This window comes from Suncus etruscus, chromosome 9, assembly GCF_024139225.1.
Source record: "Suncus etruscus isolate mSunEtr1 chromosome 9, mSunEtr1.pri.cur, whole genome shotgun sequence".
NCBI classification, from domain to species: Eukaryota; Metazoa; Chordata; class Mammalia; order Eulipotyphla; family Soricidae; genus Suncus; species Suncus etruscus.
The window spans coordinates 111,449,204-111,474,454 of record NC_064856.1 but is presented as its reverse complement, the minus strand read 5'-3'; the positions used below and the strand labels follow the sequence as shown (position 1 = coordinate 111,474,454).

Genomic DNA, 25,251 nt, shown 5'->3' with positions numbered 1-25,251 from the left:
CTCCATGCCCTTGGGGCCCCATGGGAGGTTCTGCCCTGTGGGGAGTCACAGGCCTCAGGGTGCCCACACCTAGTGACCTCAGGGCTCCTGCAAATGCTGGGTGGCTTTGGCGAGTGCCTAGCTGTCCCACAGGCCATGAGTACATCGAAAGCCCATCTGGCCACTCTACCGATGGAGTCTTTGCCCACTGGCCCGAGCTGGTAACCAGCAATTTTTTGCACTGTCCAGTCTCGCTGGGTTGCTGTGACTCTGGCTTGCATCCAGAACATTCCAGCAGTTTTTCCCAGCCCTAGTATGGAGGCTGGTTGCGGTTGTGCCAAGTGCCGGCCCGTTCCAGGGACACAGCCTACTTCCCCCTCCTCAAGCCTGTGGGAAGAGACATCATACAGACTTGGAGCACTGTGGCCGAGCTGAGAGCCTGGGGCAGGCTCGTGGGCGCCGTGTCCTTGCAACGCTGCTGGGACCAGGCTGTGTGCCAGAACCTTGTTTAGCTGCTATTGTCCTTGTTGGAGGCTAGAGCTGGCCAGACCCCGGGCTTTGCACTCTGGCTCTTATCCAGCCTGGGATTTGGGGCTGGGGGATACCCCAGGCTAGTTTGGTTTGGGGAGGTTTCTTGGTTGGGTCTCAGAGCAGGAAGGGGCAGGACCTGGAGGACAGATCTCACCCAGGGTAGAGGTGGGAGGTGGAGCAGAGTTTGAACCTGGTGTCTGCGCAGGCCATGGTGAAGGTGTTCTCGGGCCGGAAGCCGATGCTCTACAGCTTCCAGACGTCGCTGCCGCGCCTGCCTGTGCCCCCCGTCCAGGACACCGTCAGCAGGGTAGGGTCTGGGTGTCCGATGGGCCGTCAGTGGGACAGGGCACCTGTGGGCTGGACAGTTGCAGTGTTGGGGTGCTTGTCGGGCTTGTCACGAGTTTCTCGGCCCTGTGGCTCTGAGGAATCCAACACATACTCTGCCTGATGGGTCAGCATATCTTAGAGGTGCTTTTAATTTCATTTTTTGTTGGTTTGGTTTGGCTTGGTTTGGGGCCACACCCAGAGGCACTTGGGTTACTCCTGGCTCTGTGCTCAGAAATTTGCTCCTGGCAGACTCGGGGAGCCCTATGGATGTCAGGGACGGAAGTATGCAAGGTAAACATCCTACTGCTCTGCTGTTGCTCTGGCCCCTAATTTCGTTTTCTTGAAGTAAAATTGTTATTATTTATGAGCTTGAGCCATAGGACAGCAGGGAGGGTGCTTGCCTTGCACACAGTTCTAACTCCGGTGTTCCTTATGGTCCCCCAGTTGTGCCAGGACTGATGCCTGAGTACAGAGCTGGAGTGAGCCCTGAGCACCACTGGGTGGCATCCAAACAAAAAACAAACAGGAAGGAAGGGAGGGAGGGTGGGAGGGAGAAGGAAAGGCAGGCAGGTGCTAATTGATGATGGCTGAGTTAGGCTCCGGTGTGGGGGGCTCTGGCTTCTCCCTTTTCTTTCCCCCATGGGAACAGAGTGTTCTGCCCCCCCACCCCCCAGTACCTGGAGTCTGTGAGGCCCCTGATGAAGGACGCCGACTTCAAGCGGATGAAGGCCCTGGCCCAAGACTTCGCCATCACCCTGGGCCCCAGGCTCCAGTGGTACCTGAAGTTAAAGTCCTGGTGGGCCACGAATTATGTGAGTCTTATGTTTCTAGGCCACGGGGTGCCTGGGGCGCTGCTTGGGGCTCTCCAGGGCCACCCCGGGTGGGGGCCGTGTGTGGTGCCACAGATGGGACCAGGCTTGTGGCATTGTTGGTGCCTCATTCAAGACCAGAGTGCTTAGTCAGGACTATTCTTGACTGTTCTCGAATGTTCTCGGTACTTTGTTGTGAATGTTCTTTTGTCTCGTAAGCCAAAAACTTTCCTTTGCCCGGTGGAAAGGGGCAGATCTTAGCTGATGGGCACAAGTGGTAGCAGTGTGCCAGGACAAGCCCTCTGACAGTCTGGAAGTGGCCATGGCTGGAGGGGACAGGAGGTGTCTGAGGAGGTGGTGGGGGTTACTTTCTTCCTGGCTTTGTCTGGAGTGGGTGGAATTCGTAAACAGCTTCATGGTGACCTTCCAGCTCTTGGCTGCCCCCCACAATGCATGTTCCTTCTACACAGGGCAAGGTGGGTGCTGGGTCCGGGTGTAGCCAGGAGGGTCCCCGTCTTTGGGGAACACCCCTGGGACTCCCACTTGGGCATATCATGTTGGGGCCCACAGGGTCATCCAGCTGTGCTGTGAAGAGGCAGCTTTTTTGGGAGATTACCAGTTACAGGAAGATCATGCCTCATTTGAGGAGGAGTTTTTTGGGGGGAGGGCTTGGAAATGACTGTACAAGATGTGAGCATGGTGGAGCCCCGGGGTGGAGCTCATGAACTTCATGTCCCTGAGGCCTACAGTTCCATCTTGGTCCCCCCAAAATGCAGCCAAAGTGGGGGACACCCGGTAGCATCGGGGCTGACCTCAGCTACTCTCTGTCCGCACAGGTGAGTGACTGGTGGGAGGAATACGTGTACCTGCGGGGCCGAGGGCCGCTCATGGTCAACAGCAACTACTATGCCATGGTGAGTGCCTGGTGCCCGATGCCACCACAGACCCGCCCACCCGCGGGCGCCTCTGCTCTGCCCGTAGCGGCTACCTCTTCCGTAGGCGCTGGCACATTGGGGTCCTGGCTCCTTCTCCACCTCAGCCCTGAGTATCTTTATGTCTTCTTCGCCTTAGTTTTCTTTCTCTCCCTCCTTCCTCTCATTGTTTCTTTTCCCTTTGTTTTATTTTTTTATTTGACTTTTTTTTTTTTTTGGTTTGTTTGTTTTGGAGCTACACCCAGCGGTGTTCAGGGGTTCCTCTGGCTCTGTACTCAAAAACTGCTTTTGGCAGGCTTGGGGGACCTTATAGGATGCCAGGAATTGAACCCGGGTCAGCCACGTAGAAGGCAAAAGCCCTCTCTGCTGGGTTCTCATAATTCTTTTTAAGTGATCGCACATCTTTGTTCCAGGGCCATACCAGGTGGTGCTTGGAGGCCTTGGGGTGCCAGGGATCAAACTCAGGGTCTTAGACATGCTTGGCACGTGCTCTACGGCTTGAGCCATATTCTTGGCCCCAGCAGCATTTTACTTTATTTTATTTTATTTATTTTGAGGGGAGCCACATCCGGTGACACTCAGGGGTTACTCCTGACTCTGCACTCAGAAATCACTCCTGGCAGGTTCAGGAAACCATATGGGATGCCGGACATCGAACCCGGGTCTGTCCTAGGTCAGCCGTGTGCAAGACAAATGCCCTACTGCTGTGCTATTGCTCCAGCCCCTGTTCTGCTCATTGGAGACTCACTTATTGCTGGGACTGATGCGGGAAGGGCTGGGTATGGTTACTGGGAACTGGGGGGCTCTGTCCCTCTGAGCCTGTCTGTCCCCCTCCCCATCCCAGGACCTGCTCTACATCATCCCTACGCACATCCAGGCTGCTCGGGCCGGCAATGCCATCCATGCCATCCTGCTGTACCGCCGCCAGCTGGACCGTCAGGAGATCAAGCCGGTATGTGAACGGCGCCCGGGACCCTCCTGCCAGGCTTTCCTTTGCACCGTGAGAGGGTCTCCAGTGAACCATGAGCTCGGGCCCGGCCAGAGCCCCCCAGGCCTGGCCCGTCCCCTCCCAGTTGCCTGGACAAGGTGGCCTTTCTTAAAACTTGGTGTCCGGGGCCAGAGAGATAGCACAGCGGTGTTTGCCTTGCAAGCAGCCGATGCAGGACCTAAGGTGGTTGGTTCGAATCCTGGTGTCCCATATGGTCCCTCCGTGCCTGCCAGGAGCTATTTCTGAGCAGATAGCCAGGAGGAACCCTTGAATACCGCCAGGTGTGGCACAAACACCAAAACAAAACAAAAAAACCAACTTGGTGTCCAAAACTTTGTGTGGCATTTCTTAGAACTGGTACAAAAAAGCCCCTGTTGTGTCTTCTCACTCCACAGTGCTCTTCTGAGAGTTAAATCTCCAGGTATCCCGAGGATAGTCTCTGAGGATCCTTTAGCATTTGTCCTTCTACCTGGGGAGAAAACCTTATTTGTAGCAGGTGATAATGTAGCTGAACGCAAGCAGGGGAGAAATAGGACGTTGTTTTTATGTGGGGGCAGCAGTGTTGGGGACACAGGACTGTACCAGGATGTGCTGAGGGACCCTCCCTCTCCTCTCCTCCTTCTTCCCTCTCCCTCTCCCCTCTTCTTTCTCCTTTTCCCTCACTTTCCTGCTCTTCCTCCCCCTTGCTCTCCCTCTTCCCTCCTCCTCCTCTCCCCGCTTCTTTTTTTTTTTTTTTTTGGTTTTTGGGTCACACCCGGCGTTGCTCAGGGGTTACTCCTGGCTGTCTGCTCAGAAATAGGTCCTGGCAGGCACGGGGGACCATATGGGACACCGGGATTCGAACCAACCACCTTTGGTCCTGGATCGGCTGCTTGCAAAGCAAACGCCACTGTGCTATCTCTCCGGGCCCTCTCCCTGCTTCTTGTCCATGGGACTCAGACCCCAAGGTGACCGTGCAGACACACTTTATAAACCTCTGCACTCCCCAGGCCCGTCTCACTTGCTACCAGTGGGCTGAGTCTGTGTAAATGATGCATTTACCCTGGGGTCCCTCTCCCTGCATTCTGCCAGGCAGCCCCAAGTTCACCTGCCCCGCCCAGTCCCCACCAACGCACCTAACCCACCTAACAGAGCGAACGCCTTTATTCCAGATCCTTCTCCTGGGCTCCACCATTCCGCTCTGCTCTGCCCAGTGGGAGCGGATGTTCAACACATCTCGTATCCCTGGAGAGGAGACAGGTGAGCCGGGGTGGGGGTGTTCTCCAGTGCTGGAGGAGTCCCCGGGGGCCCCTTCTGTCTCAAGGCTGTGCAGCTCTGGGGCAGGAACATCTGTTTCTGCCTCTGGGGCTCTTGGGGCCCTCTGTTCTGGCTCCCACTGGAGCCTTCCTGATACGAGGGGTGATTTACGAGGGGTGCAGGGGCCACTTCTGGATCTGTGCTTAGGGGCCACTCCTGGTGCCTCAGGGAACCAACCCTAGGGGATGCCAGTGATCAAATCTGGATTGATTGTGTGCAAGGCAAAAGCATTTCCTGCTGTGCTGTTTGTTACTTTGGCTCTCTTTCTCCTCTTCTTCTTCCTCCTCTTCCTCTTCCACTTCCCCTCCCCTCTTCTCTCCTCTTTTTCTTCCCCCTCTTCCTCTACCTCCCCCCTCTACTCCCCACCTCTTCCCCGCCCCTCACCCCTTTTCCTCGATATACCTTGTGGTGCTTGGACATCCCTCCTAGCGGTGTTTGGGACCCTGTGACACTGGGGTGAACCCCAGGGTAGGTCCATGTGGGCACCTCGCAATAGGGCGGACCCCAGGGCTTCAGAGGGGCCTCAGGAGGGTCCCAGAGGACGTATCCAGGAACTGTTGCCCTGACTCTGCCCAGCACCCCACCGGGCCCTTCCCACCTCCGTCCTCCCAGAGCACCCCAGCCCCGTGGCACAGCCGATAGCGAGTCACCTCCCGGCACTGACCGGGCATGGGCCTCCTGTCCTCCACCAGCCCCGACCCAAGCTCACTGCTCCTGTCTCTCTGTCTCTCCCGGCTCTCCCGTCCCTGTCCCTCCTGTCTATGCGCCCCTCACCCCTTCCCTCTGTCCCGCAGACACCCTGCAGCACATCCGCGACAGCAAGCACATAGTGGTCTTCCACGGTGGCCGCTACTTCAAGGTGGGCCTGTACCACGATGGGCGCCTGCTCAGGCCCCGCGAGCTCGAGCAGCAAATGCAGAAGATCCTGGACGACCCGTCGGAGCCGCAGCCCGGGGAAAGGGAGCTGGCGGCCCTTACGGCGGGGGACAGGTGGGTAGGGGACAGGCGGGAGCAGGCAGGTGAGGGGCTGTGATGTGGGGGAGTGGGGGTGCAAAGGGCCCACTCACATCCGCCAAGAGCCTATTGGCTGCTGGGAGATCTGGGGCACGTCCTTGTGTGTCCTTGTCCTTATGTTTGTGTGTGTGTGTTTGTATGTCTGTCTTTATGTATGTTTTGTGTTTGTATGTGTGTCTCTGTATGTCTGTCTTTGTGTGTATGCTTTTGTGTCTGTGTTTGTCTCTGTCTGTCTGTGTGTGTATGTTGGAGGAGCCATGGCCATTCCCTTTTTTTTTTTTTTTTTTTTTTTGGTTTTTGGTTTTTGGGTTACACCTGGCAGTGCTCAGGGGTTACTCCTGAATCTACACTCAGAAATCGCTCCTGGCAGGCTCTGGGGACCTTATGGGATACCGGGATTTGAACTACCGTCCTTCTGCATGAAAGGCAAACGCCTTACCTCCATGCTATCTCTCTGACCACATGGCCACTTCTTGAGATGTCTGTCTCAGCTCTGCCGGCCTTGCAGAGAAACGTTGGCATGTGGGCCCAGGGATTGAACTTGGGGCCTCACAGCTGCCAGGTGTGGGCTTTGCCGTGGGGGCATCTCTCCCTGCCCCAGCTCACCCTGAATGTGGCCATGGTGTTAGCATGCCAGGCTGTTTTCGTGGACACTGGACTCATGGCAGGGTGCTCCCAGCTGGCACACAGGACCGTGATGTGACCTGGGCCTCACTGTGACCCCTCCACCCCAGGGTGCCCTGGGCCAAGTGCCGCCAGACCTACTTTGCACGTGGGAAGAACAGGCAGTCGCTGGACGCCGTGGAGAAGGCAGCCTTCTTTGTCACCTTGGATGAGACGGAGCAGGGCTACCGGAAGGAGGACCCGATCACCTCTATGGACAGCTACGCCAAGTCGCTCCTGCACGGCCGCTGCTATGACAGGTGATGTGGGGCTTCGAACCAGGGACACCAAAGGGAAGGGTGGGGGGTAAGAGTGCTCTGTCCCCTCCACATGTCAGGATGGGCAGGTCCTGAGGTGATTGTGATCCCCATTGGCCACAAGGCCGTGTCCTCCTCAGCACTGACCAGGAGCATTGAGTGATTCTATTCTTTGTGTATCTGTCAGGGCTGCCGGGATCGAACTCTGGGCCTTGCATGTGCAGGCGAGCACTTTACTACTCACACCTTGGCCTCTCTGAGGTTCTCTCCCTCTCTTTTTTTTCTTTGTTTGGGGGCTACACCTTGCTGTGCTCGGGATCATTCTTAGTGGAGTTTCCCTACGGGGTGCAGGGATCTAACCTGGGTCAGCTGTGTGCAAGCCAAGTGCCCTCCCCGCTGTGCTCCCTTCTTGTGGATTTGGAAACACTAGGGTTGTGTTCAAAGCGAGTTTTCGAAGCCAGTGAGGTCGTACGGCAGGTGAGGTGCTTGCTAGGTACACAGCTAACCTGGGTTAGATCCCCGGCACCATAAGGTCCCCCCAGTATAGAGGCCCCAACCACCACCAGGGGTCGAATCCAGCCCCTATAGGCAGAGCCCTAAGTTGGCCTCTTCCCCCTGCTGCCCACCTTTGTCTCTTCTCCCATGAAACGCGCTTCACGAAGCCCGCATGCTGGTCTGTCTCTCTGCAGGTGGTTCGACAAGTCGTTCACCTTCATCGTCTTCAAAAATGGCAAAATGGGCATGAACACGGAGCACTCGTGGGCAGACGCGCCCATCGTGGGGCACCTTTGGGAGGTGAGTCCCTGCGGAGGGGGAGTCCTCTCTGGGCACTCCAGTGGAGGATGGTACAGGCAGGCTCACTTCACAGTGACGCCTGCTCAGTGCTGCCCCTGGTGACCAAGAGACTGCTGGTGCAGCAGGCTTTAGGCTCTGTCTTCTGGTCCTGGAGTTTCTTTCTTTAAGCCAGGGGTCTCAAACTCGAGGCCCTCCGTACAACATTTTGTGGCCCTGCCGTAGAGGAATCTATTTTTGTTTTGTTTTGTTTTAGTTGTTTGGGTCACAGCCCCCAATGTTCAAGGCTTACTATTGACTTTGCACTCAAGGATCACCCCTACTTTGCCTCCTGTGGCCCCCAGGTAAATTGAGTTTGAGACCCCTGCTTTAAGCTGTTGATGTACATTGGGGACCAGGGCCTTGTTCGGGGGGTCACCAGAGCCTCCAATTTTCTAAAGACAGACTCCCTTCTTTAGGGAACCGGGGATTAGTTTGTAACACAAAAAGAATGAAATTCCACTAATTGACTTTGTGTTACTTTGATGCCTCTTGCTCTTAGCATGTGTTTCTTTTTTTTTTTTTTTTTTTTTTTTTTTAATTTATTGGGCCACACCCTGTGACGCTCAGGGGTTACTCCTGGCTATGCACTCAGAAGTTGCTCCTGGCTTCTTGGGGGACCATATGGGATGCCGGGGGATCGAACCGCGGTCCGTCCTAGGCTAGCGCAGGCAAGGCAGACACCTTACCTCCAGCGCCACCGCCCGGCCCCTTAGCATGTGTTTCAACATTGAGGCAAACATATCCTTATTTTTAGAAGTAGTCGTACCCATGGTTTACTTGGTTTACTTGCTTCAGTGATTACTCACGTTTTTCCTGACCTTATGTCAGTGGGTCTGCAGTAACCCAGTGAGATCCTACCCTTGCCTGAATAAAATTAAAAAAGGAAATAAAGAGAAGAGACAGCTTACCTGTTCCAAGGGTCCCTGTTCGGGCGACAGCTGCCGCAGGCTGCAGACTGCTTAGCCATTGGAGGGCAGCACTCGGGTCCTCCTTGGCAGACAGTGGGCAAAGGGTCAGCGTAACAAAAGACTCGAAGTCTTGGGTGCTGGAAAGTGGTTAATAGCTTTGGCTTGAGCCTCAGCTACAGAGCAACTGCATTTATTTCTCTAGGTTATTTATACATCTAACAGCAGGATATTGGCAAAAAATCAAGATACATCATTGTACAGGTTCCTCATTCCAATATATATTTAACACATATTAGCAATGTTCTAGGCATGCTGATCTTATCAAGAGTCAAATCAAATCTTACTATTTTTAAACAATGGCACTCTGATGATTGTCTACATTTACTATATGACCTAAGATTAATAGCTAATATGGTTAATCTTTGCTTGATTTTAGAAACCTGCCCAGCCTGAATTGTGAGCAGGATTTTTTATTATATTTAATATGTTATAAATTCACCATATTAAATCTATGTCTGGGGGGGTCCAGGTTTAAGTCTCCAATCATAAACTGCTTTGGTCCAAGTCTTCCACAACTTTCATTCTTTTTTTTTTTTTTTTTTTTTTTTTTTGGTTTTTCGTCCACACTCATTTGATGCACAGGGGTTCCTCCTGACTAAGCGCTCAGAAATTGCCCCTGGCTTGTGGGGACCATATGGGACACCGGGGGATCGAATCGCGGTCCTTCCTTGGCTAGCGCTTGCAAGGCAGACACCTTACCTCTAGCGCCACCTCACCGGCCCCCACAGCTTTCTTTATTTGCTTTTTTAGTAAATCCTTTTATTCCTGTGTAAGATGAAATTAAAGAGGCATTGCTCTTAATAGTATTTCTAAAAAGGGCAATTTATAATAAGACACTCTTTTTCCTTTATGTACCACTCCTCTGTTACCAGCCTCATCCTATATAAGGTGAGGGATCAGGTGTAGTTAATCCAATGCTAAGTGGATCATAGTCTAGTCCTATATATATGTGATTCTCATCTTTTGCCCTGTATTAGATATAACCATCATGTGCCTTGCTTTTTCTTAGGAACATAAGAAATCCTGTTTTCTTTACCTGATCTATTTCTGCCTTACTATAGGGACATTCATATGAATCTGTCACAGTCCTACAAGGGTCTCCAGCTGTCAGGTTTTAGGCGATGGGCTTTTCCTTAGATTTTTCTATCAGAATCTTTCCTACTGGGAAAGGGGGCAGCAAAAAAAAAAAAAAAAAAAAAAAAGAAAGAAACTTTCCTACTTATAACTGATTCAAAGTTATGGCTAAATGATTCTTACTATTGTTATTCTTAAGAATATTAGTGAAAAAAAAAAGAATATTAGTGATAGCTTTTAAGCAAAATTCCTTGATTTTCTGCTAAAGACTTCTTTTCTAAAAAATCATTCTTGGAAGTTTCTGTGTGATTTGTAAAATCATTATTGTGTTCTTAAATAATTATGTTGTTGGTTTTCTATAGAACTCAGTGTTCTCAGGTTACTATAGCATAGAGTAAGAAAAACAATTATTATTCCCAGAAGCAGTACATGACGAGGGGATATTTTTCTTTCTCTTTTTCTTTTTTTTTGGTTTTTGGGCCACAGCCGGCATTGCTCAGGGGTTACTCCTGGCTGTCTGCTCAGAAATAGCTCCTGGCAGGCACGGGGGGACCATATGGGACACCGGGATTCGAACCAACCACCTTTGGTCCTGGATCGGCTGCTTGCAGGGCAAACACCACTGTGCTATCTCTCCGGGCCCTCCTTCCTTCTTTTCTTCCTTCCTTCCCTTCCTTGCCCCCTCCTTCCCTCCCTCCCTCCCTCCCTCCCTTCCTTCCTTCCCTCCTTCCTTCCTTCCTTCCCTCCCTCCCTCCCTCCTTCCTTCCTTCCTTCCCTCCCTCCCTCCCTCCTTCCTTCCTTCCTTCCTTCCCTCCCTCCCTCCTTCCTTCCTTCCTTCCTTCCTTCCTTCCTTCCTTCCTTCCTTCCTTCCTTCCTTCCTTCCTTCCTTCCTTCCCTCCTTCCTTCCTTCCTTCCTTCCTTCCTTCCTTCCCTCCTTCCTTCCTTCCTTCCTTCCTTCCCTCCTTCCTTCCTTCCTTCCTTCCTTCCTTCCTTCCTTCCTTCCTTCCTTCCTTCCTTCCTTCCTTCCTTCCTTCCCTCCTTCCTTCCCTTCCTCCCTCCCTCCTTCCTTCCTTCCTTCCCTCCTTCCTTCCTTCCCTCTCTCCCTCCCTCCTTCCTTCCCTCCTTACTTCCTTCCTTCACTCCTTCCTTTCTTCCCTCCCTCCCTCCCTCCCTCCCTCCCTCCTTCTTTCCCTTTCCCTCCTTTCTTCCCTCCTCCCTCCCTCCTTCCTTCCCTCCTTCTTTCCTCCCCTCCTTTTCTCCTTCCCTCCTTCCTTCTTTCCTTCACTCCTTCCTGCTCTCCTTCCCTCCTTCCCCCTTCTGTCTCCATCCATGTTTATCTTCCCACTGTCTGACATATTCTCAACCAGGACCTGCTTCCCCTCTGGTACCCAGCCCAGCCTTCTGCAGCACCACTTCTGGGCAGAGGTTTCCTCACCTGCTCCCCAAGTCTGGGCTAGGAGCTATGGTCAGACCTTCAGTGCTCTCTCTGTCCTTTTGGTTTTCCTTCTGGTTTGGTTTTTGAGCCACACTCAGCAGTGCTTTGGGATTACTCCTGGCTCTGTGCTCAGGGGTTACTCCTGGCTTTGTGCTCAGAGTTTACTCAGGGCTCTTCTCAAGAATCACTCCTGGCGGGGCTTCGGGACCTCATGTGAATGCTGGGGATCAAACCCAGGTTGCTTGTAAACATTTTTGCTGTGCTGTTGCTCCGGCCCTTTTCTTCCATGAGAGAATCTTTGCAGCATTTCTGCTCGGAGAGGCTTTACCTGTGGGCAAAGGAAAAACAAATTCAAGGGGCCCCGAGTGGAAGGAGCAGTAGGGGCTGGCAACTTTCCTCCCATCAAAGCAGCCTAGCATCCAAAGGGCTTCTTCACCGCGCCAGGCTTTGCAGATGCCAACAAAAGCCAGGGGACGCTTTCAGCTGAAATAAGGCAGCCAAGATCAAACCTCCTTCAGCGTCTCTGCGCAAAGCCGCAAAGCACATTTTCAGCCCATTTGCACAGCATAATAGATGCGGCCTGTTTGCCTTGATCCAGGAAATCTCTGAGGCAGAAGTGCTGGAGAGGGCTTGGGCATGGTTGGGCACAGGACCCAGAGTCATGAGCTGGAGCACATAGGGTAAACTGAGCCAGAAGAGAGTGCCCTGATGAGACTGGGCCAGTCTCTTAAGCCCTCGGTTGGGTCAGGATGAAGGATTGTCTTGCTCACAGGGTGGCCACTGAGGTGTGCTCTTGTAGCTGCTGCTCCTGCCTCACTGAACCCCGTCTCTTGGGTAATTTGTGGGGACAGGAGTGCCAGCCCAGGCTCCTGATAATGAGGTCCCGGCAAGATTCGACCCCTATCGTGGAGTGTTCGCTGGGTTGAGTGTCTGAATTGGCACGAGCTGGACTCTGTGGGCCAGGCTGGCTCTTCCCATGGGCTCCTGAAGGTTTCCTCATCTGCGGGCACCCCAGACCCCCTCATCATCTGACTTTAGTTACTGCTACCCTTCCCCACAGGAATGACATCTCCGAGTCTGGGGCTTCTTCCGAACTGGATGTGATTGTTGTGTGGGTCTCAGCTTTTCCCTTTGGGGGGGGCTGTAATTCAGAGGCCAATGAGTGCAGCCTCTGAAAAGGGCTGTCCTGGGGATGAGGGTGATATTTTTTGTTTATTTGCTTTTGGTTTGTGGGGGCCACACCCAGCCTTGCTCAGGGGTTCCTCCTGGCTCTGCACTCAGGAATCACTCTTGACAGGCTCGGGGGACCCTATGGGATGCCGGGGATCGAATAAGATCGGTCACATGCAAGGTAAATGCCCTTCCCACAGTGCTGCGGCTCTGGACTCCTGCATAAGGTTCTCCTGTAGCTGTCAGCACTGTTAACCCCAGAACATTTTCATCATCCCTCAAAAAAGCGCTCCGGCTTCTAGAAACAGCTTCTACTTACAGCCTTGGACTTGGGCCATCCTGGACCTTTTTGACAACGCCTTCCCCAGGGACCTCCAAGGACGCAGACTTTTGTATCTGGCTTGTCCCCCAATGCTGGGTACCTGACTTCCTTCCATTACTTTATCTATACTTCTTTGGTTCATTTTGGTTGGCCCCAGGTTTCCACCATGGGGTCACCTCACTGGTCCCTCCTCTTTACTGTTCTTGAGGGGCAGGAGGGAATGGCAGGGTCCAACATTGTGTGAACCTGGGGGCAGGGCTTATCTTTGGGGCACAGCGTTCGGGCATATAGTCAGTACTGTTGGAACAAAGATGTCGAGGGCCCAGAGCAATAGCACAGTGGGGAGGCCGTTTGCCTTGCACACAGCTGACCTGGGTTCGATTCCTGGCATCTATCCCATAGTGTCCCCAAGCACAGCCACGAGTGATTTCTGAGCACAGAGCCTGGAGGAACCCCTGAGTGCTGCCAGGTGTGGCCAAAATACCAAAATGAACAACTAAAAGGGAGAGAAATAAGAATCCTGGGAGGTTGAAGTGATAGCACAGTGGGGAGAATATTTGTTTTGCACATGGCTGACCTGGATTCAATTCCCAGCATCCTCTTGGGTTCCCTGAGCATCACCAGCTGTGGGCACCCCCTCCAAAAAGAGTGAGGAGGTGACCTTTGGTTTAGCCCCCAGCATCCTGGCAGTCTTGGGAATGGGAACAGGCCACACTGTGCCACTTGACTTAAACCTGTCCAGGCTCTGGGCAGGGCAGATGGCAGCCAGGAGTCTGTGCACAGCTGGACCCCAAAGCTTAGTCAGAGTGGTTCTGGGGTGTGTATCTGGGGGGTTTGCACCCCAGGGTGCCAGGAGCTGACCCTGGGCCTTCTGCATACAAAGCAGGAGCTGGGGCTGGAGTGGCCAGTGAACCCCAACACTTGGCCTCGGAGCTAAGCCTAGATTGTGCAGGGGTCTCCATGGGGGTCGCCCCAGAGCTGGAGAGACGGTTTGTGCTCAGCAATGCTGGTCACGTGGTGAGTGTCCTCTCGAGTGGCACCTCTGCCATCTCCTTTCATTTTTGGAGGGTAGAGTGCTAGAGAGATCCTGTGAGTCAGGCTATTAAAACAGTGCTCAGGCCTGGCAGTGCTGTCCGGGGCTGCTCCTCCGGACAGTCCTGGGGTCTGAGACAATGCAATGCCAGGGCTCAACCTTGAGAACACTCTCTAACTCTCTCTCTCTCTCTCTCTCTCTCTCTCTCTCTCTCTCTCTCTCTCTCTCTCTCTCTTTCTCACAGTACGTCATGTCCACAGACTGCTTCAAACTGGGATACACAGAGGATGGGCACTGCAAAGGGGAGCCCAACCAGAGCCTCCCGCACCCCACACGACTGCAGTGGGACATTCCGGAGGAGGTGAGGTTTTGCGCAGGCAACGGTTCCAAACTTTCCACCACAAGTTCTCGTGCCGGGGACCAAGCTCGTGGGGGCCAAGTCCTGGCCCAGCTCTTTTGGGCCCTGAAACTGGACTCGACCCAGGGCCACATCAGTTCTAGTTCCTGGGCAACTCCAGCTGTCTCATCTCTGGTGTGGAAACTTCCATTATGGGGGAGATATTTCTGTTTTCAGTTCAGACCAGACGTCACAATGGAAAAACCAGACTAGAACTGATGAGATAGCATAGTGGGGAGGGTTCCTGCCTTCCACAAGGCTGGCCCAAGTTCAATCCCAAGCAACCCATGTGCTCCCTGAGCCTTGTCAGGAGCCATTCCTGAGTATAGAGCCAGGAGTAAGGCCCCAGTTTCACCAGATGTGAAGACCCACTCCTAAAATAAAAGAAAAAAGGCAAAGGGGCCCAGGAGAGGATACCGTGGTTGGTTTCTTGGTACCCCTGTTTATTTACAATCTATCCCGTGTCACTGGGGTCCCCCAGGGAAGTTGATAGCCCCCAAGTCCTTCGTCCCTCTAGCTCAAAGTCCCCACAGCCCTTCCTGGGAAGTATCGTGACTGGCATTTTGCAGCTTCTAGGAGACCCTCAAAGAACCTGGAAGAGCTGCCGGGGGGGGGGGGGGTTTCGCCCTTTCGGGGTTCTGATGTCCACTTCCCTGATGGGCGAGGTATGCTCAGCTAGAAAAAACTCTCATGTCCCTTTCCTCAGTGCCAGGAAATCATCCAGACATCCCTGAGCAGCGCGGACCTGCTGGCCAGCGATGTGGACTTCCACTCCTTCCCCTTCGACGCCTTCGGGAAGGGCCGCATCAAGAAATGCCGCACCAGCCCTGACGCCTTTGTTCAGCTGGCCCTGCAGCTGGCGCACTACAAGGTGGGTCACAGCCGGGCAGAACTGCAGCACTACAAGGTGGATCACAGCTGGGCAGAACTGCAGCTGCCGGGTTCCGCTGGGCAGCACCCCTGCGGTGGTGGTGAGGGCAGAGCTGGCTTCTCTGTCTTTCTCATAAAGGGAGTGGCTGCGGCTGGTGGCCAAGTGCCCACTCGGAGTCCCCTCCTTGGTCCCAGGTTATTTACCAGAGACCCTTTATTCCATTCCAGTAATGTTCATATAGGACAGAGGAACTGGGAGGATATGTGCTGGGTGGCAGGACCAGCAGACATAGCAGGATACCCAGGGGGGAGTGAAGCGCCAGGAAGAAGATAAATACTGGGGCTTAGGAGAAGCCCCCCAATGTTGTGTCTCAGGAGAAACACAGTAGGCTATAAAAGTAGCTTGTAATCTCCTCTAACCAGAGGTCTCTGTGAGAAAGGAGAGACAGCCTGGAGCCAAGCCTGAAAAGGAACCACTAATCTTGAGGGGACGGTGCTCTTTGTGCTGTCCTGTCCTTCCCCATCTCTTGAGCATTGTCTCTGAAGTTTCGCCTCAAGGAGAATCACCGAAACAGTTGCATTAGGGGGTCACTCTGGGCAATTTCTCAGTGGGCTCCCCCAGAACAGCTGCTCAATGGGGCCCCCCAAGACAGTTGCACTATGGAGATCCCCCAGAACAGTTGTTCTGTGCAGTCCCCTAGAACAGTTGCTCATGGGGTCCCCAAAGACAGTTACTTGCATTATGGGGTCCCCAGAATATTCACTATGGGGGTCCCCCAGAACAGTTGCTCAATGGCGCCACCCAGGACGTTGCTCTATTGGGCTCCCAGAACCGTTGCGCTACAGGGCCCTGTCTGCCAGGAGGTTCAGGAAAGGTGTCACAGGGGATCCAACAGCATGGAACTAAAGGCCTCCCATGGAGACATGTGTCCCTCACCTCAGTTATGAGGCAAGAAACGGATGAAGGGAAAGGAGCCGGAGAAGCTGAACAGGAAGAAGCCACTGCACTCCCTTCCCAAACAGCGGCTTCTCCAGAGAGAGATTCACATACAGGGAGGAGAGACACGCTGGGCAGTGGTCACCCCCCAAAAGAACCAGGAAGACATAAATGCCACTTAAACCAGGCAGGCTCTATGAGCGTTAAGGTGATCGAACCCGAGGCTGCCCACACAGGCCAGGCCTCCTTGGACCACATCAACCAGCAGCTTCCTGGTCCCCAAAAGTTTCCTTATAATTCTGTGGGTGGAAATCAGCCGGGGAACTGGTGTTGAAAGGGAACCATGGGGGCCGGGAAGGTGGCGCCAGAGGTAAGGTGTCTGCCTTACAAGTGCTAGCCAAGGAACGGACTGCGGTTCGATCCCCCGGCGTCCCATATGGTCCCCCCAAGCCAGGGGCGATTTCTGAGCACATAGCCAGGAGTAACCCCTGAGCGTCAAACGGGTGTGGCCCAAAAACCAAAAAAAAAAAAAAAAAAGAAAGGGAACCATGGGTAGCCAGTATTTAGGCACCCCAATGAATGGTCAAACAGCCCACAGGGTGACCCACAGAAGCGGGGTTTGTTCTGAAAGAATTCTTGTAAGTTAAACATGGGTGGCCCTTGTGTGACATCTGTGCACGGTCCCTAAGAAAACAGTGACAGGGGCCGGAGAGATAGCATGGAGGTAGAGCGTTTGCCTTGCATGCAGGACAGTGGTTCGAATCCCGGCATCCCATATGGTCCCCTGAGCCTGCCAGGAGTGATTTCTGAGAGTAAAGCCAGGAGGAACCCCTGTGTGCTGCCGGGTGTGACCCAAAAACCAAAAAGAAAAAAGAAAACAGTGACAGGGGTCAGAGTGATAACACAGTGGGGAGGGCATTTGCCTTGCATGAGGCCAACCCTGCTTCCATCCCTGGCATACCATATAGTCCCTCGAGCCTACCAGGAGTGATTTCTGGGCACAGAGCCAGGCGTAACCAGAGTACAACCAGGTGTGGCTGATAAAACAAACAAAAAAGAAAAAGAAAAAAATATTGTATGGGGCTGGAGTGATAGCACAACTTTTGCTTTGCGTGTGGCCAACCCAGGTTTGATCCCCAGCATCCCATATGGTCCCCTGAGTACCACCTGGAATAATTCCCAAGTGCAGAGCCAGGATTAACCTTGGAGCATTACCAAGTATGGTCCAAACCCCCCGGCTCCAAAAAGAGGACGTACAACAGTAGGAAGTGCCACCCATCACAAAGAACATTGTGCCGTTCATCAGGGGTATCAGGCAGATGCAAGTATAAATGACTACTCCCTGTGAGAACTGGGCAAAGCCAGTGATGGTGGCTGGGAGAAAGGAACCTTTACTTGAAAAATGTTGAAGGTTCTAGTGAATATGGCCAGTTTCCACTGAATGTAGACGGTTTCTATCGCCTTGTTAAAGTCCCCAGCGACAGTTGGAACCATCCATCTCTTTGCAACTTCCCATCTTTCCAATAAGAATATTTGCTTGTGAGGCTGGAGGGAATGGTGAGGGCATTTTCTGGTTTGATCCCTAGTACCTCATATTGTTCCCCCAAACACCGCCAGGATTGATTCCTGAACGCAGAGCCAGGAGTAACCCCAGAACTTTGGGTATGGCTGAAAAACAAGCACAAAACAGGACACTGGCTTGTTTTTTGTTTTTGAGTATTTTGGGGGAACCCTGAGGTCCCCCACATGCTCTGATGTGTTCCAGGCCCCTGAGCCATCTACCTGACTTGTTTGCTCTGTGAGGGTAGAGACACCCCCTTTCTCCCTTGCTATTCTGTCCCTCGGACATCAGACACAAGAATGGGGGTCCTCAAAGTGCAAGTGGTTGGTTTCGGGGAGACCTTGGGTGTGTGGGCAGCTGTGGTCGCCCCAAATGTCTGTCTTATTTGGAGAGTAGAGGGGTCCCTCCCTTCCCTTGCACCCCCTCTTGAGCCCCATCTGTCCCCTCACCCCCATCTTTGTTGATATCCTCAGCCTCCGTCTCTGGATTCTATTCCACAGACGCAGGCCACATGCTGACGGCGGCGGCCAGTTGAGGCAGGTTGAGTGGGGCTGTGAGCGTGTCCAGCTTGGCCAGGGGGGGCTTTGTGCAAGGGCAGCGGGTGTGGGGGTGTCAGTGGTGGGCGGCGTGCATGGCCGTGCTGACTGCTCATGCAATAATACAGGTTTGATGTGGAGAAATTGCAGTGTGTAACTTTTAAATGACTAAAATGCAAGGGGGGTGCGAAGCAATAGTACAGCGGGGAGGGAATTTTCCTTGCATATGGCCGACCCGGATTTGATCCCTAGCATCCCATGGGGTCCCCTGAGCCTGCCAGGAGTAACTTCTAAGTGCAGAGCCAGGAGTAATCCCTGAACACTGCCAGGTATGGCCCCCCCAAAAAAGAGTGGGGATCTAGTTTACTTCATCTGGGGAGTGAAGGGGGGTTTCTGTGTATTCAGCAGGTGCTTTGAGTGGGCCAGAGGCCAGACACAGCCGGAACAGGGCTGGAGGGAGTGACTGGCAGCCACTGAACATTGAAATGGCCCATTTGGGGGTGTCTGTGCCCCTGTTCACCTTAGGTGTCTCTGTCACCACAGTCACTAGATTCAGATGACACCCCTGAGTACCCAAAAGAATGGTCTCTGGCTCACAAAATGACACTAGTAGGGCCAGAACAATGGCACAGTGAGAAGGGTGTTTGTTTGCCCTGCATGCAGCTGACCTAGGTTCAATCCTCAGCATCCTATAGAGTCCCCTAAACCAGCCAGGAGTGATCTCTGAGCTCAGAGCCAGGAGTAACCCCTGAGCACCACTGGGTGTGGCCCCCAAAAAAATTCCACTTGTCTCTTTGGACTCCCAGACTCCTCACTGGGAGGGTGTGTAGCACCCCAGAAATGGAACATCCATGGGGCCGGAGAGTTGGAACAGTGGTAGGGCATTTGCCTTGCATGCGGACAGATGATGGTTTGATTCCCAGCATCCCATATGGTCCCCTGAGCCTGACAGGAGCTATTTCTGAGCACAGAGCTAGGAGTAACCCCTGAGCGCTGCCAGTGTGACCCAAAAACCAAAAAGAGAAATGGAACCCCCTGCCCTTCCCAGTGCTAACACCACCTTCCCGCCTGCTGAATCCCCCAGCAGAACCAGGTGGTACTAATGGGCTGATGGGGGCCGAGTCAATGGAGCCCCCAACGTGTGAGCAGTCAGTAAGACCCCCTGTGCCCCCTTGTTTCCCCCCCAGGATATGGGCAAATTCTGCCTGACTTACGAGGCTTCCATGACGAGGCTCTTCCGAGAGGGGCGGACAGAGACCGTGCGCTCCTGCACCAGTGAATCCTGTGCCTTCGTGCTGGCCATGACAGACCCCACAAAGACGGTAATGGGGCTCCCCTTTCCTCCCTCTGCACGCTGGGGCCTTCCCATTTCCAGCATGGCAGGAATCATAGTGTGCGGCTGCACTTCGGGCCAAGGAGCAGGGCACTGGGTGCAGAGATGGGCCCAACTCGGGATTAGAGGGTCGTCCCCTGAGCAGCCTTGGGGATCCGGGAGGTGTCACCAGCTGAGCCATGGGCAGGGGACTGTTGACTCCTAGTCGAGCGACATGGAGAGGCATGACCCGGCCTGAGTTGGGGACTGGCTGTTGCCATTGAAAGGGTCCAACAAGAAGTGGTTCGACTCGATTCATCTGTTTGGGATGATGTGGCTCCACTTCGTTTTGGAGCGTGAAGCGAGTTCAGGAGTCCCAACACACAAGCTTTCCACTCCTAAGAAGCAGGCAGCTCAGTAGGGAAAGCCGGAAACTCAAGAGATCGTTTTTTCCTGAGACCCCCCCCCCCCCGCCCAGGGATTTGTATTAATAAGAATCAGACCATACCCTGGGGTGGAGACTAAGTGGTCTCAACACCAATCCAAGGTGCTACATTCAAAAATGTTTCTGTGGGGCCGGACAGATAGCATGGAGGTAAGGCGTTTGCCTTGCATGCAGAAGGTCGGTGGTTCGAGTCCCGGCATCCTATATGGTCCTCTAAGCCTGCCAGGAGCGATTTCTGAGCCTAGAGCCAGGAGTAACCCCTGAGCGCTGCCAGGTGTGACCCCAAAACCAAAAACAAAACAAAAAAAATGTTTCCAACCAATGAGTCACAAGGTAAAGATCAAACTCGCAGCCCACGTTTGCGGCCCTCTGTACAACATTTTGTGGCCCTGCCCTAGAGGAATCTTTTTTTTTGTTTTGTTTTGTTTTAGTTGTTTGGGTCACACACACACACACACACACACCCAATGTTCAAGGCTTACTACCGACTTTGCCTCCTACGGCCCCCAGGTAAATTGAGTTTGAGACCCCTGGAGTTGGGTGGCATCAGGTTAATCCAACATCTCCCCCATAAATTGACTTTATAGAAAATTGCAGAAATATGAGGTAAAATGAAGTAATATACATCCCAAGGGAGATTGAACTTTCAAAGGGAAGGACGAATGCCTTTACTGAAAAGCTAAAAGGGATGGCATAATTTTGCAGAGGCCCAGCAAAAGTTGAAAAAATAGAAAGAAAAAACTTTTGGCTTTAGAAACAGGGTGTCCCTCTCCATGAAGCATCCTGCCATAAGATCAACTACAGACTCCACGCACGCTAATTTGTTTAGCCCCCAGAGTCTTTCTTCAAGGTCCCAGGAAGGGTTTTTGAGGGTTGTTTGTTTTGTTTTGTTTTTAGCTTTTAGTTTTTGGGTCACACCCAGTGGCATTCAGGGGTTACTCCTCTATGCTCAAAAATCGCTCCTGGGGGCCGGGCGGTGGCGCTAAAGGTAAGGTGCCTGCCTTGCCTGCGCTAGCCTTGGACGGACCGCGGTTCGATCCCCCGGTGTCCCATATGGTCCCCCAAGCCAGGAGCAACTTCTGAGCACATAGCCAGGAGTAACCCCTGAGCGTTACCGGGTGTGGCCCAAAAACCAAAAAAAAAAAAAAAAAAAAAAAAATCGCTCCTGGCAGGCTCAGGGACCCTATGGGATGCCAGGGACCAAACCCGGTTTGCCATGTGTAAGTCAAATGCCCTCCCCACTGTGCCAGCAGTCAAGACTTTTTTTTTATTTTTTATTTTTTGGTTTTTGGGTCACACCCGGCAGCGCTCAGGGGTTACTCTTGGCTCAATGCTCAGATCTCTCCTGGCAGGCTCGGGGAACATATGGGATGCTGGGATTCGAACCATCGTCCTTCTGCATGTAAAGCAAATGCCTTACCTCCGTGCTATTTTTCCGGCCCCAAGATCTTTCTTTTTCTTTGCACTGGAGAGAGAACTCATGGCCACTTCATGCTGCCAACACCCAGCTTCAGGCTCTAATTCCAGGAGCCTTCAAGCAGGGGCCTTTGGCATTGTCACCACTGTCACCACTGTCACCAATTTCTTTCCAAAATGAGACGTGATGACCATTTGGGGTCTGCTCAGAGCCTGCCAAGCAGTCTCAGCTTAGTTGATGGGAAGAGGTGAGGGAGGCTGGGCTGGTTGGGATAGGACCCAGAGACTCAGCAGAAGGTGGTGGGGTGTATCCAGCATTACTGACTACCCGGGACAAAGAAATCATGGGTAACATGAACTACAGCTGAGACCCCATCAGACCTGCTCTTGAAATGGAAAGAGGGGATCAAGAGGGTTCGAGTCTTTCTGTGGGATCCAAGGCCGCATCCCCTCATGCCCCGTACCCCAGAAACTTACTTCCCCTGTGAGACCACGTAGGCCACGTGAAAGGCATTTCTTGCATGCTGTGCGGTCCCATGTGTGGACAGGATCCCAAAATAGGGTCCTGGTTCCTGCGAGAGGGTGAGGCCCCTCAACTTCATCAACCCCCATTTTAAGTAAGGCCAGTGGGGTTGGTGGGGCTTCTGATCAGGTCACCTTGCAACTGTCCAGAAGCTGCCATTACACCCACTGACCTGTCTGCAGATGGAGCAGAGACGTCAGTTGTTCAAACTGGCCTCGGAGAAGCACCAGCTGCTCTACCGCCTGGCCATGACCGGCTCCGGGATCGACCGGCACCTCTTCTGCCTCTACGTCGTGTCCAAGTATCTCGCTGTCGAGTCCCCTTTCCTCAAGGAGGTGAGCTGGGGTGGGTCCCAACAATGCTGCCACCTCCCTCCGGAGGCTCACTCGCCCTTCTGTGGACACCCCACTCACCATCTTGAACTAAAACATCCCTCAGTCACGAGCTCTGAGCACAGTGGGCAATGCTGGGGGTCCCCACAGAGCTGGGGGGAAAACCCAGACCATCCCACCCCCATTTACACCATGTGCTCCAGCCCTCTGGGCCCCTTCCTGTCTCCTTGCTTTTGTATTTGTTTGTTTGTTTGGGGGCCGCACCCAGTGGTGCTCAAGGGTTATTCCTGGCTCTGCACTCAGGAATCACTCCTGGCAGGCTTGGGGCACCCTATGGGATGCCAAGGATTGAACCTCGGTTGTCCGCGTGCAAGGCAAACACCCTCCCCATTTTGCTATTGCTCCAGCCCCTGCCTTTGTATTTTTGGGGGGCCACACCCAGCGGTTCTCAAGGCTCTCTATCTTGGCTAGCTCTGCACCCAGGTGTCAGTCCTGGCAGGCTCGGGGACCCTATGGGATGCTGGGGATTAAACCTGGGTGCAAGGTAAATGCCCTCCCTGCTATGCTATTGCTTTGTTCCCGCCTTTGTGCTTGCTTTGTTTTGCTTGGCTTTTTGGGCCACACCCAGTGATGCTCAGGGGTTACTCCTGGCTATGCGCTCAGAAGTCACTCCTGGCTTTGGGGACCATATGGGACACCAGGGGGTTGAACCGTGGTCCGTCCTAGACTAGTGCTCGCAAGGCAGACACCTTACCGCTTGCCACCACTCCACCTTTGTTTTTGATATAATTTAGTGGTGTTAGTAATAGGGAATGCTGTGATTGCAGGTTTCAGGGCTCACACTTAGGGATGTGGGTGGTATGTACCTGGGCATGAGCCCAGGTACCTCATTCAAGGCAAGGCAGGTGCTCGACGGCCGAGCCAGGGCTGATCGGATTCTGAGTGTCCGAGTTGGGTTCTGGAGTCTCGCCCCATTTACCAGCTGCTCCGGAAGGCAGCCCCCGCCCTGTCGAACTAAACACGGCACTCCCCCGCACCTGTTGTGCTGGCCATCTCTGTGCCATCCAGTAGAGGCCACTTGCACAGACAAGCACACGGTTGGGAGGCACCCACTCACGGATTCATTTCTGGGTGTCTCTCCCAGGTCCTGTCAGAGCCCTGGAGACTGTCCACCAGCCAGACGCCACAGCAACAGGTGGAGCTGTTCGACCTGGAAAATAACCCGGAATACGTGTCCAGCGGAGGGGGCTTTGGGCCTGTGAGTAACCGCCCGGCTGGCCCCTTTCAGGACACCCCACATTCCTTCAGGATGATGCCCGTCCTGAAGATACTCTTGAACTGGGGAGCCCCCCACTCGGAGGCTGGAGCAAGCACAAACTTCCCTGTGGGAAGTGTGGGCCCTATCAGCACCATGGGGTCCCCGGCACTGCTGGCAGGAACCCTGAGCACCAGAGAGCACTGTGGGGGGGTGTGTGACATCCTAATAAGGAAGGAGTTCCCACTGGCTGCTCATAGAGGTCTGTGGTGGGATTTCTCCTTCCTCCTCCTCTCTTCTTCCTGCTCCCACTTCTGTTTGATTTCAAACAGGATGTGAGGTTCCCCCCCCCAGCAATGACCCCTAGCTCCTGAGTGGCCTCCCACCAAAATTTCCAGGGTGCTCCAGCTCCCCATGGCTAAGTGTTGGTGATTTTGTCGGTAGGTTGCGGATGATGGTTACGGGGTGTCGTATATCCTCGTGGGTGAGAATCTCATCAACTTTCACATCTCTTCCAAGTTCTCCTGCCCAGAGACGGTAAGCTGAGCAAAACCCTCCCCCTATTTTTGCTTCTGTTTCCTTTGAGGGGGACACACCTCTGTTCTGAGAGAAACTTTCAGTCTGTTTGGTATGGACATTGGTCAGGAAAGAAAACTTGAGAATTTTCCCCTGGCTGAGAGAGCATCTGTCTTGGGAGAAGTGATGGTGACGCTTGTAGTTCCAAATGTGGGGTCACTCAGACTCTCTGTGACATTGGGGAGGTCCCAAGATGAGGGAGTACAGCAAGAGGCAGAGAAAATTCCAGCACCCTAAATCCTTTTCAGTCTTCTCCCCATTGGGCCTCACCTGACAGGCAGGACCCAGGGCCCATTGGCAGGGAAGAGGTGAATTTGTTCCAGGAAGGCCCCCCGGGTGTGTCCCCTTTCCATCCCCCTACTCGGGGTGCCTGTCAGTGCACCTCGACTCGGCGTGTGGACATCACTGTGGGCACGGGAGGTCGGACTGGCGTCCACACTGACCCACCTCTGCCTTTGTCTCCAAAGGACTCACACCGCTTTGGGGGGCACTTGAAGCAGGCCCTGATGGATATACTCGCACTCTTCGATGTGGGGTCCAACTCTGCCAAGTAACCGCACCCCGGGATCACGGCCGGGGAGGACAACAAGCTCTTGACATGGAACCAAACCCGACCAGACGGTAGCCGTCGATCCCAATTCTAGATCCGGACGCAAAACTGCGCCTCGGGGAAAAAAAAAACACTGAGGGGGGGTTCCTTCTTGCCAGATGTTGAGTGCTTTTGTCTGACTCCATGACAGGCCACCCTGCTTCTCCAGAGGAAATGTCAGCGCCCCGTTCTGGGCAGGTCTGCGAGTCACAGGCCCCTGTGATCTTCCCCTGACTGGACTCTGTGTTCCCTTATATTTGTGAAGGGATTAAACAATTGTTGAGTTCATTTAGGTATTAGCGGGGCTGCGACTTCTCACACATGGCAGCCACAGTGCCCGGGACCCCAGGGAATTCCAGTTGGCAGAGAAGACCCCAAGAAGAGCGAGATTAGAGCGAGAGACGTTAACTGTTTGTCACTGATTTGCCCCTAACGCACTAACTCCACGAAACTCCGGCCTAAAGGCCTTTAGAACCCCCAAGGGGTCCTGCCCCACCCCATTCCCATCCAGCTGGGTGACCCGCCCATATATGTCTGTCTCCACGGCTTATGCAAATCGTACCCCCATCTTCGTTTCTCTGAACCCGCATGTCTTCAGAACAACCCAGTGCCTTAAAACAAAGCCATCCCTAACTGTTCAGGGATATGTTGGGTAAAAGCTGAGGAAGTGGAAGGGTCTGGGTACCCCCCTAAATAAGCATTCCCCTGAGGGGTCCCAACCCCCCAGGAAAACCCATTCCATGGGATCCCCTTTCCCACACCTCAGCTTTTATTAGGAAGCCACAAAAGTAGAGAAAATGGATGGTGAGAGGCCAAGTCCAGAATCTGGACTGAGGAGAATGTCGGTTGGGCCTCAGGGAAGAACCCGGA

At 53.5% G+C, this 25,251-nt stretch overlaps 1 protein-coding gene across 1 annotated transcript in view; it reads left to right on the top strand.

The window, feature by feature from the left end:
* Window positions 1-24,553, top strand: part of CPT1A (carnitine palmitoyltransferase 1A) — a 46,107-nt gene extending 21,554 nt beyond the window's left edge. Inside the window, exons 5-19 of the mRNA XM_049781198.1 lie at window positions 716-817; window positions 1,512-1,649; window positions 2,483-2,560; window positions 3,423-3,530; window positions 4,718-4,805; window positions 5,657-5,852; window positions 6,611-6,799; window positions 7,486-7,591; window positions 13,877-13,993; window positions 14,736-14,900; window positions 19,121-19,255; window positions 21,812-21,964; window positions 23,106-23,219; window positions 23,661-23,753; window positions 24,260-24,553. Coding sequence (XP_049637155.1) covers window positions 716-817; window positions 1,512-1,649; window positions 2,483-2,560; window positions 3,423-3,530; window positions 4,718-4,805; window positions 5,657-5,852; window positions 6,611-6,799; window positions 7,486-7,591; window positions 13,877-13,993; window positions 14,736-14,900; window positions 19,121-19,255; window positions 21,812-21,964; window positions 23,106-23,219; window positions 23,661-23,753; window positions 24,260-24,346 — 1,869 coding nt within the window. The 3' untranslated portion in view covers window positions 24,347-24,553. The remainder of the gene's footprint in view (window positions 1-715; window positions 818-1,511; window positions 1,650-2,482; window positions 2,561-3,422; window positions 3,531-4,717; window positions 4,806-5,656; window positions 5,853-6,610; window positions 6,800-7,485; window positions 7,592-13,876; window positions 13,994-14,735; window positions 14,901-19,120; window positions 19,256-21,811; window positions 21,965-23,105; window positions 23,220-23,660; window positions 23,754-24,259) is intronic.
* The last annotated feature ends 698 nt before the right edge of the window (window positions 24,554-25,251 follow it).